Source organism: Berghia stephanieae, chromosome 2 (genome assembly GCF_034508935.2).
Source record: "Berghia stephanieae isolate SIO BIC M18660-M18661 chromosome 2, UCSD_Bste_1.3, whole genome shotgun sequence".
Taxonomy (NCBI): domain Eukaryota; kingdom Metazoa; phylum Mollusca; class Gastropoda; order Nudibranchia; family Aeolidiidae; genus Berghia; species Berghia stephanieae.
The window spans coordinates 93,996,179-94,008,803 of NC_088361.1; the positions used below are offsets into that span (position 1 = coordinate 93,996,179).

At 37.2% G+C, this 12,625-nt stretch overlaps 2 protein-coding genes across 3 annotated transcripts in view; one reads left to right on the top strand and one right to left on the bottom strand.

Annotated features, from left to right (window-relative positions):
- Positions 1-407, bottom strand: part of LOC144965903 (pantothenate kinase 3-like) — a 48,234-nt gene extending 47,827 nt beyond the window's left edge. Inside the window, exon 1 of one of the 2 annotated variants that reach the window (XM_078901733.1) lies at positions 32-407. The gene's annotated coding sequence lies outside the window, so the exon portion shown is untranslated. The remainder of the gene's footprint in view (positions 1-31) is intronic. The other variant, XM_078901732.1, reaches the window with a different exon arrangement.
- Positions 408-5,697: 5,290 nt separating this feature from the next.
- LOC144963786 (protein fem-1 homolog A-A-like) lies at positions 5,698-12,474 on the top strand. Its single transcript, XM_078897724.1, has 3 exons — positions 5,698-7,184; positions 7,675-7,999; positions 10,609-12,474. Exons 1-3 carry the CDS (start codon positions 6,208-6,210, stop codon positions 12,352-12,354), a joined length of 3,048 nt encoding a protein of 1,015 aa, XP_078753850.1. The 5' UTR covers positions 5,698-6,207; the 3' UTR covers positions 12,355-12,474.
- The last annotated feature ends 151 nt before the right edge of the window (positions 12,475-12,625 follow it).

The following is a 12,625-nucleotide window of genomic DNA, read 5'->3' on the forward strand; positions in this document are numbered from 1 at the left end:
TATTGAGAGAATAGGAATCGAAACGACTTACCACACAAGTCTTGACATTGGCTTTGAGTTTTGATCCGCAATCGTTGAAGTTGAAAGTAAAAAAAAACAACCAAACAAACAAAAAATCAAAACAAAAAACAAGCAATATCAATAATCCAATTCTTCTAGTCTCAGCAAGTCTTAGACATCGACATCGACTTATATGAAAACACCAAATTCAGGCACTAGACCGAACAAAGCAGAGGTCATTTGGTAAACAGGTGAACGAAATAATAGTGCAGTCGAATGTCTAGTAAACGTAACAATAGCCTATCCTCACGATTGTAAACAACTAGGCTATTGGAAATGTACGTCGCAAGTTGTAACTAAATTTCTTGATTTCTTGACTTATGAACCGAATCTACTTTCCTTTCTTTGGGTATTATTTGTAGTTTTGTAGGTAGGTCGTCTTGAACAGATCTTTATATAAAAATGAACCAAATTCCCATTGATTTATTTGAAACATCAAAATCACTTTTCAAAAGTTTATGGATGAAAGACTTTTAATGGTATTTGAATGAGCTATTCAAGATATTTAGTTGTATTTGCTAGTTACGTTAAAAATTCCCAGTTTTTAAGTGCTACAAAGATAATGACGGGGCTGACGTATGCGGATGATTATGATGATAAAAGACAGTAAAAACAAAGGTGATAATAATACAGGTATGATGAAGATGATAATGATGTTGTGATAATTATATCCATATATCGCTATTCTCATATCACCAAACACACTGCACTAATGGCAATTGAGTAAGTTGTGTTTCTGTGGATATGTGTATGGGAAGGTGTAGGGGTGTGTGGTTAAAGCCAAGAGTCATATTGGCTCTAAACTATTTTGTTCTATTTTGTTCTATCTGGCAGTTTATTTATTTTTTTTTTTTTTTTTTGCTTTGGATTGTCCCTGGATTTTATTATGTCTTCAAATCCTATCTGGTTTGACCTTAAACAATGTTTTAAACGAACATCGATGAAGTTGGCTTGATCCTTAAAAGCGAATGGAATCGAAACTGAAGCTGTCTCCAGTTACCAGCGTCTCTGAAATTGATAACGTTCCTATACTACAAGAAAAATAACCCGTATAAATAATAATAATCATCATCAATGGCCATTGATTGCTTCCCTTGCAATTAGCAATTGAGCCCGCTCTGTATATTATTGCTTGTGGCCGGTGTACATAATATTTGCAAGTCTGATAACCCAAACAATTGTTATGGTCTCATTATTGTAATGGAAATACTATCAAACCAACGCAAAATATTGCCCGCCAATACAATAATGCTAAATGAAGCCTATAATTGCGTTCGCTTATCAGACTTGCTAAAATGTGCACCTCGCTTCTCGCTTGTGGGCGAAGCATTTCGATTTTTTCATATGATAAACTCATCCAGAGTTTGTTTAAAATATTGCTATACATAATGATTGGTCAAATGATAACAGCGCAAATACTGTAAGCTGTAAGATATATTTTTAAAAATATCAAATTAAGAAATAAAGGAACAAGCACCGATGTAAGATAAAGAACTGAACAAGTTTGTATGAAAGGCGCTAGACAAAGCAAAAAAGAAAAATACAAGAAAAAAAACAAACATCCCAGTCGACCTCGACTGTGGATCGAACCTCTGACTTTTTGATTATCGGTCAGATGTGCTACCATTATACCACAGAGGCTCTCGGTAGTTGGGACAATTTTAATAGCTATATTCTTCACAATGGGAGCGAAAGAGACAACAAAGTATCACATAATTGGATTCAATAGTCTGATGTCACGTCGCCCAGCAACAGCGGCCGTGGTTCTAAACAAAGAAAATATGTACTTTTTATTCTTCATGCTGGCTGGAACTTTTCATGTCTTGTGATCAGAATGTGTAAAAGTAAAAAAAAATGATCAGATTTATAATGTTTTTTTTTTTTCCCCTCTGGATACGCTTTTATGCTTGTCCGAGAAATATTTTATTGTTCCGATAGTTTAGAGCCAGTTACTAAGTTACCATGCGTCATTACGAGGGAAGTGATGTTACGACTGTTGAAGCCTATGTACAAAAAAAAAAAAAAAAAAAAAATACAGCCACAGTTCAAATAACAATAACAATATTGATCATTGAAATTCATTAAGATTAACAAACAAATCTTGAATACTAGTATATCATTCATTATCCCATTGTTTCTATGTGGCACCTGTATATCTCTAAGCTACATCAATTCTTTATCTTTCTTTCTTCTTGTTTCTTTTCTTTTGGTCAACCTCAGAGTGTTTGCTAACATCTCTTGTGTCACTGTTTACATAACTTCTTTTATTTTAATTACCCTTTGTCTGAACTTATCCGTATCGACTTCGAAATAACGGAAAGGGGTGACTTATTTTGAAACTTACCTTTTGATCCTTTGTCGTTATATAAAATACCCACAACTCCGCCAGCCAGTTCTAACGTGCCACCATACAAAACTCTGTGTAACATTAAACGTTAATAGTCTGATTGATATAACTTAGTGAGAAATAATCACAAAAAGGGCTTTTTGAAAACAATGACGTCAAAATGCCAGTCTTTTGCCACAAAAGAAAACAAATCGTGAGTTGTATTCAATAGTTCAACCAATGAAATAACTTGTTTCCATGAGCTCTATTAACGACAACTCACTAGGCGGTGCAAAAACCAAATAATGACGTCAAACTGTCAGTCCTTTTGGATTTCAGTATCAGGCTATAGATAGAATGCGCTTGGCCAAGGAGTTCACAACATTGCCATCCGGAAGTATAACGGGCCAACACACAAACTCTGTGTAACCATGAACTTTTATAGTCTGGTTAATACAGTTTAGTGAGAACAACTCACAAACGTGGATGGCAAAAACAATAACAAAGGCCTGAGTGACGTCATCTGCATACTATCTATAACATAACGATGGCTACGGTGATGTCATTGGTTGAACTATTTAATACAACTCACGATCTGTTTTCTTTTGCGACCAAAAACTTGTCTTTTGATGTCGTTTTTTTTTTTTTTGGTTCAATGAATGTCAGGCTATAGATAGTATGCGCTTGCCTAAGAAGCTCATAACATTGCCATCCGGAAGTATAACGGACCAACACACAAAACTGTGTGTATCCATGAACGTTTATAGTCAGGTTAATACAGTTCAGTGAGCATTACTCATAAACGCGGATGGCAAAAAACAATAACAAAGACCTGAGTGACGTCTTTGTTATTGTTTTTGCCATCCGCGTTTGTGAGTTGTTCTCACTAAACTGTGTTAACCAGACTATAAAAGTTCATGGTTACACAGAGTTTGTGTGATGGTCCGTTATACTTCCGGATGGCAATGTTGTGAGCTCCTTGGCCAAGCGCATTCTATCTATAAGTTAACGATGGCTACGAGCTGAGCCTACCCTCTATAAACAGAATAGGGGAAAAACTACAACCATAACTTTTTAATGGCGTTCTATAGATGCTGTGCGCTTGGCTAAGAAACTCGCAACATTGCTATCCGGAAATATAACGGACCAACACACAAAACTATGTAACCTTGAACGTTTAAAGATAGTTAGAAGATGACGTCACTCGAGTCTTTGTTATGGTTTTTTGCCATCCGCGTTTATGAGTATTTCTCACTTAACTGTATTATCCAGACTATAAAAGTTCATGGTTACACATAGTTTTGTGTGTTGGTCAGTCAAACTTCCAGATGGCAATGTTGTGAGCTCCTTAGCCAAACGCATACTATCTATAGATAGTATGAAGTTGGCGTCACTCAGGTCTTTGTTGTTGCTTTTTGCTATCCGCGTTTATGAGTAATTCTCACTAAACTGTATTAACCAGACTATAAAAGTTTAAGGTTACACATATTTTTGTGTGTTGGTCCGTTATACTTCCGGATGGCAATGTTTTGAGCTTCGTTGCCAAACGCATACTATCTATAGTCTGGTTAATACAGTTTAATGAGAATTACTCATAAACACGGGTTACAAAAAAAAAACCCATACCTGAGTGACGTTAATTTCGTTCTATCTATCTATGAAGGGAATTTTTGGACCCCTGACATCACTCGGGGGGGGGGGGGGGGGGGGGGGGGGGTGCAGTCACCACAGAGGTTTCGTATTTTGTTCTATCAATTAAAAAAAAAGTTTGTATTTTCTCTTGAGCTGGCAATGCCCATTCTATGCACATCCTTCCTAAAAACAACAAAAATAATGACAATAAAAAAACAAAACAAATAAATTTTAAAAGGTCAACGAACTGATGTCACCCTGTTCATAAAATCGAAAATCTATTACTGTAACATCGTCTTGATCGACATAAATCAGTCCCCGAGTCTTGGTTGTCACGCCAACGTTACAGGACAGGTCGGGCATAAGGTCTTTACAGTAGGAGTCGATGCCGACCCGACCCGACAACAATGGGAGACGATCCGAGTCGATCTAATTTGGAGTTGACTGAACAGATAGAGTAACTTACTGTACGAAAAGCGCGATAAAAATGTGCTCATTATTCTTTTATCATCATCATCATCATCATCATCATCATCATCATCATCATCATCATCATCATCATCATCATCATCATCATCACTATCATTATCATCACCACCATCATCATTATCACCATAATCCTCGTTATACATTTTAAAATAGACAAAAACGTTTCTTCAAACAAAAGAAAAAAAGATCTCAATGCCCGCTCATCATCCTAATCGTCCCTTACACTACACCTTACCACACACATACACATGCACACATACACTACATATATATATATATATATATATATATATATATATATATATATATATATATATATATATATATATATATATATATATTATATACCGATACTCAGTTCAGGAAAGAGTTCGATCTAGACGGAGTCGACTCCGAATTAAGACGGTTGCCCGGCATTAGTCAAGATGGAATGAAGGCAATGATAGTGTGATCAGATCCGTTTTCCCCTGAGGTCTAAATTTGCCACGTCTTCGTTGCATCATTGATGAGCTTCCCCCGTTGCCACGTTACATTCGTCACTCCTCGCGTGAGACAAGACCACAACATGTCTGATGGCGACATGCTTCAATATGTGACCAACCCACTCAAACCGGTATGTTTTTGAGGGGTGACTAGGAATTTTAAAAAATTGAAACCTTGGCCTAAATTACATAATTTAACCTCAATGTATTGCTTTCAGAGAGGAAAGTGTACAATATTTATTTTTTTATCTGAAAAGTTAAGATATTCTAATTCTGGTCATTCCGACATGTTATATCAACCCCTTTTATCTGGTTCATCCCGATATAATACCAGATTGACACATTTAGTCACACGTGAAAGAATGAATCCGTTAAGGAATTATTGGATGCATTGCTCATTCTGTTGGTGATTGACTACCTTTCAAACCGCAGACGGTGCTGAAAACATTTCTGATATTGTAATGTTACTGACAAGGATATTACTGTGTCAATGTTCAGTGAATTCAAACTTAAGCTTGACACGATGTACTTAAGAGAAAGTGCACTTCATACAATTAAATAAATTATATATTATATATATATAGCGATATTTATCTGATGAATATTTGGTTAATTTAAGCATCGACTATCAACTCTTGTTTGTGTATATCTAATTTTGTTTTGAGTCTGCGTATAGTTATTAATAGTATTTGGTTTTTCTTTTTAAAGAACCAACTAATGCTTTTATAAATATTCTCAACTGTGCAAAGACTAATCGTAAAGCGTTTAAAAGTGTTAGAGGATGAAGTGAGATGTGATTCTCAAATGTCGACACGAAGAAATACTAACATTTATCTGCTGAACCAACGACAGTAAAAGATCAAACTACAAAATCAGTACCAGCCATATTATAATGTTTACACCTTTTGAATGTGTAAACCGGCTTGTCAACACTAATCATTAAACCTTGTTGTCAACGTTTAAAACAGTCAGAATGCATTCATCTATTTTATAGATAGAACGAAGATGACGTCACTCAGGTCTTTGTTATTCCTTTTTTGCCATCCACTTTTATGAGTAATTCTTACTAAACTGTATTAACCAGACTATAAAAGTTCATGGTTAAACATAGTTTTGTGTGTTGGTCCGTTATACTTCCGGATGGCAATGTTGTGAGCTTCTTAGCCAAGCGCATACTATTTATAAACAGTTTATGTACCAGAAGGAAGGGATAACAAAATGGCGACATCCGCGCTGAAACTTCGAGCAATGAGACATAGTCTATTGTACAAACGGGCACCCGAACAGCCATCTTATGTTCTTAGCGACTGCTTGTTGGTTACTCAGAAAACTATTGTGAATCACGACTATACCAACAACAGGAAAACCACCAACTCTTCGCCAGAATTTTCTGAAAATAGGAAAGAAAACGATGCTTGCAAACTCAATATTAACATTAGCAATTCGCCTAAAAAGCACGCACAATATTATAATAATTTTATCCGTGATAAACGCGCGATCAAGGAAAACCCTAACGGGCATATCCAAACTGCAATACAGGTATCCCCATCAAAACAATTACCACGGAAAGATAATCAAAATAACGATAACTCTCAGTTATCATGTCCGGTAATTAACGTGCAAATCAAAAGAAAACCCGTCGAGTCAGAAGAAAACCCGCAACTTCAAACACAAAGGACGCTGCAGACAACGCCCAGGGCACAACATTTCCCCAAAGATCAGAACGAATCCAGCGTTTATTCGGATCAGGATGGAAATAATAATATAAGTACAGAATTATGTAGTCTAAGAACCAAAACTTCAAAAGGAAAGTCAGCATCAAAACAAGGATTATTGTCAAAAACAACAAGCAAGGGGAGACATGATAAAGATTCATCGCTTATGAGAGATACGCATTTTAGTAAAACCAAAAACGACGGAAAAGCAGCAAATTCAATGATCCAGAATTCAAAAATTGGTAATAATATTATTTCAAAGACAATGCCTGATTCATCTATTTCTGACGTGTATAATATCAAAGGGTCAGTGTGGAAACAAGACGAAAGTGAAAGTAAAACTGATGGTCTGTGGGAAATTCCGATTCATCGTGTCAAAGCACACAGAGGTAGGAGAGAGATCAAGAGAAGCAAAACATCAACTGGGTATTATCAAGATAGGACAGAGTCCCTACCGGTGCGAGCTACCAAATCGGCAAGGTGTGTATAACAATTGAAATAGTCATTGTCGTCGTTGTCGTTGTCGTCGTCATCATCATCATCATCATCATCATCATCATCATCATCATCATCATCATCATCATCATCAACATCATCATCATCATCGTCATCATCATTTTGACACCCGTCAGATCAGTGATCTCATTTATTACAAATGGTTTTGATGTGACAAAGTAAAGTACAATGGTAACAACACAACCATCGCATTGAATAGTGCCAAGATATTCCATTCAAGAAATGTTGCTAATTTAAAATCGTATTTAAAATTTACTTTTAAATATCCCTGTCTTTTCTTTTATTTAATTTTTGTATTCTTCGTCGTCTTAATTTTTTAGACATTTAGCAAATTATACGAAACGCAGGTTCAGCTATGAAAGATAACAAAAATACATAGATATATTAAAATAATAATAATAACCGTTGCCTCTCTTATCTAAACACGACCTTACTGATTCCTGTTATTTACCAGACCTCAACGTTGTCCTACAGCGCCACCTAATCCAATCGAACAACCGCAGTTGACCAATACAGATTGCAGAACGATATGTCTGAAGCTGGAGGAATACCTCTACAACGACAATCTTCCAAAGTTTCAAGAATATCTTCTACCCTACACGCCAAAAGACAAAAAGAGGCTGATAGACTTCAAAGACGACAAGACAACTTCCAACATTTTCTTCCGGGCCTGCGGACTGGCTAAGATACCATTTGTCCAATTCTTGCTTGATCACTGCAATCCTGACTTAGAGCTGAAGGGCCCATTTTTCCTTTTTGATGACCACACACAATACTTGGTAAGTTATAAATTATGGCCCATCGCCTCAAAACGGTGTAATGTTGGGATGATTCAGATATCAAAAACTGAGTCTCGCTCTGAGCGGCGCATAGTTAAGTCCCTTGAAAATGATCTTTACTCACATCCTCTCAGGTGTACAATGAATACATGGTCGTAAACAGCGTTGTCTATTTCGAAAAAAAAAAAAAAATAATAATATAATATCGTCTTGCCCTATATGTTAATTGCTGCTATTGGTTATGGATTTGAACACGTGTAGTGGTTATTAGTAAGTAAGTAGGAAGCCTCGCAGTCTGATTGGCGCTTGCTGAAAATTGTGTGATTCTGTCACATATTTTTTAAACCTCGATGAGTATAGCTGCTCTCTCCAGCCATGTTGTTAATTGTTTTCATTGGTCATGGTCCTGGACCAGAGTTTTGAGGCTGTCAAGATCTTGTTGTGACTTTAGTACGGAGGGCACTACAGTTTTTCTTAGTTCTTCAGGGATTAATTTCGCTTCATCTGAATCTTGAAATTTCTGATATTCAAGGTAGTTACTATTGATGTTGGTGGTCTCCCTACATATTTGTTGCCACGAAGGAAATATTCTGTCAATGCAGTTTGGGCTGGGATGTTATCTTCTTGACGTAAGATGTGACCAAATAGCTTCCATCACTGTTCCTTTATTATTGTACTCAGGCATTGGACCATGGTTCTTTCATAGAGATCAGTATTCCTAATTGTTTAGTGGTTGTTGCTCTATATAAATGCTCAAGTTACTTGCTCAACTTTGACCAGCAATACAGCAATTAGCCGGTAACATTGTAACCGTGTCGGTTTGAGGAAAAGAAACAAGTAAAACGTTTTTACAGTTGCCACCTGTCAACAGCTTTGACACTAGAACGATCTGGAACACACTCTCTCCATCCTAGTAAATAGAGAACTAGCATCGTACTTAAGCTAGAGATTTCGAGCATATAAAAGTAGTCCTTCAGAGCCATAAAAGCCATCGCGTCGTAGTTTATCCCATATCCCTTAGCATGAAACGGACAATAACAATTGCTCGCTACCCTTTGGATAGGACGCTAGTCTTTCCCAAAGCACTTTCCGCTATATTTATTAGACCCAGCTACCCAATTATTTCCGGGTAGACAGGAGGATCAGAAAAAAAATCGGCTTCACACCTCTATCTTAACTCAAAAAATGTAAAAGTAAAGCTTAACCAATAACCCCCCCCCCCCCCCTAAAAACCCAACAAAAAAAAAAAAATAAATAAATAAAAAAGAAGGGACGAGAACGATCCCGGTTGCAGTCGAATTTTTTTTCGGACACATGTCCACACATCAGTCATTTGGTTGATTAGTCAGTTAGATCTGTGGATAGTACTTTGCGATAGACCAGCAACTTATCCAAAGGGTAGCAAGCATTTGCTATTGTCAGATTCACGCTATAGAAACCGGGATAAACTCTTGGTCCATGGGCCTTATGGGTTTGAAGGTCTTCTTTATTTTAAAAAAAAGCAATTCTACCCATTAGGTTCACCCAACATAATTGGTCACATACTAGAGCATAATCCTTCTATGTGGTTGTAACCAATTTACAAATAATTATTACCATTTCATTATTCAAATGAAAATTGTCTCAAATCAACGTAAAAATATGCTTCAATACAACAATGCAAAAACAAGCCTATAACTGCATTTAGTTATCAGACCTGCAAATAGTATGAAAAAAAACCCCATAACCCCCCCCCCCCCCCTAAAGAAAGAATCAACAAAAACAACAAAAGAACAAACATGAGCTTTCATTTAGCGCAATGTCCACTAAACGTGCTCGTCATGGTCTAAATGAGTGCTTAAGAGCTAACTCGGCTAAATTCATAAAATAAAGATGTGAAAAATAAGGCCCCAGAATTTACTAGTCTAGTTATTTTTTAAAGTAAAAAACAAATGACGAATTGATTTAAGATGATGAAAATATAGAAATCTGACGTTTATTGAATTGAATGTTCTTATAAATAAATAAGGATCTCAGAGTTACAATGATAAGATGACAATATTACATAACTTCTGGATCTTGAGGATAAAGGTGTGTAGACTCATTAGGTCCTACTCCCAGGCAGAGGATATTTTTTATGACGTCCGGTTCCGACACTCCTGACAGTGACTGGCAAAGGTAAACGGTGAAGTTCCCGACGTCTTGATATTACAATCAAATACTGGAGTTTGACCAAGTCCCAATAGCAAGATAAAAATCGTTTAAATATAAATTATATGAGGAGTGGAGTGGTCTGGCCGTCAGGGCATAGGCTATTGAGAGAAGTGAGTGAGGAAGATTAAACCGATCAGCTTTTATAATAAGTGGCTACGTGGCAGAAGGTAGAACGAAAAGTATTCACCAATTTGAAATGAATTCAAAGAGAAGGTTATTAAAGGAATGATAATCTAATATTAGAAGGTAAAGTTTTTCTAAGCCTACCGAAATATAACTGGAGTGAGATGAACTCCGTTCTTACTAAAATAAAACTTTGATAAAATAAAATTGAATCATCGTTAATGTGACAGTGCTCAAAGTGCTTTTTGTTCATGTATGGTTAAATTAATAAACTATCTTTATTTTTCTTTCAGGTGACCCCTCTATGGCAAGCTGCAGCCTCAGGTCGTCTTTTCCTGGTTCGAATATTGAACGAAAACGGTGCTGATATCAACGCATCATCCGACACGGGTTCGTCCCCGTTAGCTGCTGCTTGTTACATGTCCCATGTAGATGTCGTTACTTACCTTCTCTCCAACAAGGCAATGGTCAACACCTGCAACGACAAAGGACTGACTTGCCTCATGAATGCCGTCCAGAATGTGGATCTTGTTAGGCTCCTAGTTCTCAACGGAGCTGATATTAACAGGCCCGATCACCGTGGGAATACGTCAATGCACTTCGCTGTGGAAGAGGGCCGCGTGAAAACGGTGAAGATCTTATTCGAACTTGGTGGAAATCCGCTGCTTGTCAACAAGGACGGGTTCAATGCTATCCAATCCGCAGCTAAATATAGACACAGGGATGTGGTGGATTATCTCCTGCACGTGTCAAAGTTGAAGGTCGTTGACATTATCAATGTGTATGAAATGATTGGTGCCATGGTGATCATGATGGACGATGATCTGGACGAAGGATTTGCATATTTACACAAAGCAACAACGTTACGTTACTTGAATAAATCACAAGTGATTATGAAAAAGTTATCGCCATCTTTACTGTCAGACCACGAAAAAGAAATAGAATTCACTAATGTTCAACAACTCACTAAAATTGCGAGAGATCCTGCAAAGTTCCGAATTCAGGCTTTGATGATCTACGAGAGGCAGTGGGGTTCTTCCCATGACAACTTCTTACAATTGTTACTTTACTGTGGTGCTACATTTGCAGATTACCTTAACTTCAAGGAAGCAGGAAATCTATGGAGACTTTCGTATCAGCTTCATTTCCAAAAGTACGTCTGTAGATCTGACATCTGCTCTGACCCATTTAACCAGAACGTTCTGAAAAGTTTAGGATTTGTTATGAAGTTATTATTTCAGTGGAGAAGAGTGCTGAATAGTAGAAACGTTATTGAAAGAAACGACGACAACTTTATGGGGGAAAGTGAAAACAATTCAATTGAAAACAAATATTATATTTCTGAAATAAATGTCAGGCGTGCTTTATGTTTGCTGTGCCAACATTGCGTTATAGCACAAAAATGGTTAAAAGACCAAGCGGCTTTAGTTCGGAATAAATACAAAGAAGCATTTTATCTTCTTCTTCGGTCGGCAATTTGTGTACTTCTCGTTTATGTTGAATCGTTTTCAAGAGAAGAAAGAGGCGATGATATTTGGCCATATGTTCAACATCTAATATCTCTAAATCCAAGGGGAGAACACAACGAGACGATTCTCCACATGTGCCTTCGTCCTCAAACTCTCTCCAAATTGGAGCTGGATATTTCCGACACCCCAATTACGTGGCCCTCTGTGACGATGATCAATATTACTCTCATCCTGGGAGCAAATCCCACCGACTCGAATCAAGAAGGAAACACAGCTCTTCATTTAGCTGCCATGTTACAAAAACAAGGGATCTTATCAGAGGGTGACAGGATTATTCAAAGTCTCTTGTCCAAAGGGGCCCACGCTGATCAAGTCAATCGGTTCGGGCAAACGGCTTACAATTTGTTGGACAGCAAAGACGTGTCCAGGTACAATAATCCGTGGCAGAGTTCCATATCATTGAAGTGTCTGAGCGCCCGTGTCATCACAAATTATGGCATCGAATACATTGGCGAGGTTCCCGTCTCCTTATATTCATTCATTGAGCTTCATAGAAGTGTTCATAGTTAGGTTAAATCTTATTGTGTTGATTAGAAGATAACGTTAACAAAATCCTCATGTTAAAACACAATCCACGCCATATCCTACTGATTTAGTATATCTCTTGTATGCAATCCTTCATAGCCATAAGGCCCATGGAGATTTTATAGTTTTATTGTGTTAAACGAATAATAGCACTTGCATGAAAAGCATTCGCTTGGACGCTAAATTACCACAAAGTACTTTCTCCGGAATTCAACCGACTCAACTATCCAATACCTGCGAAGCGGACAAGAAGGGG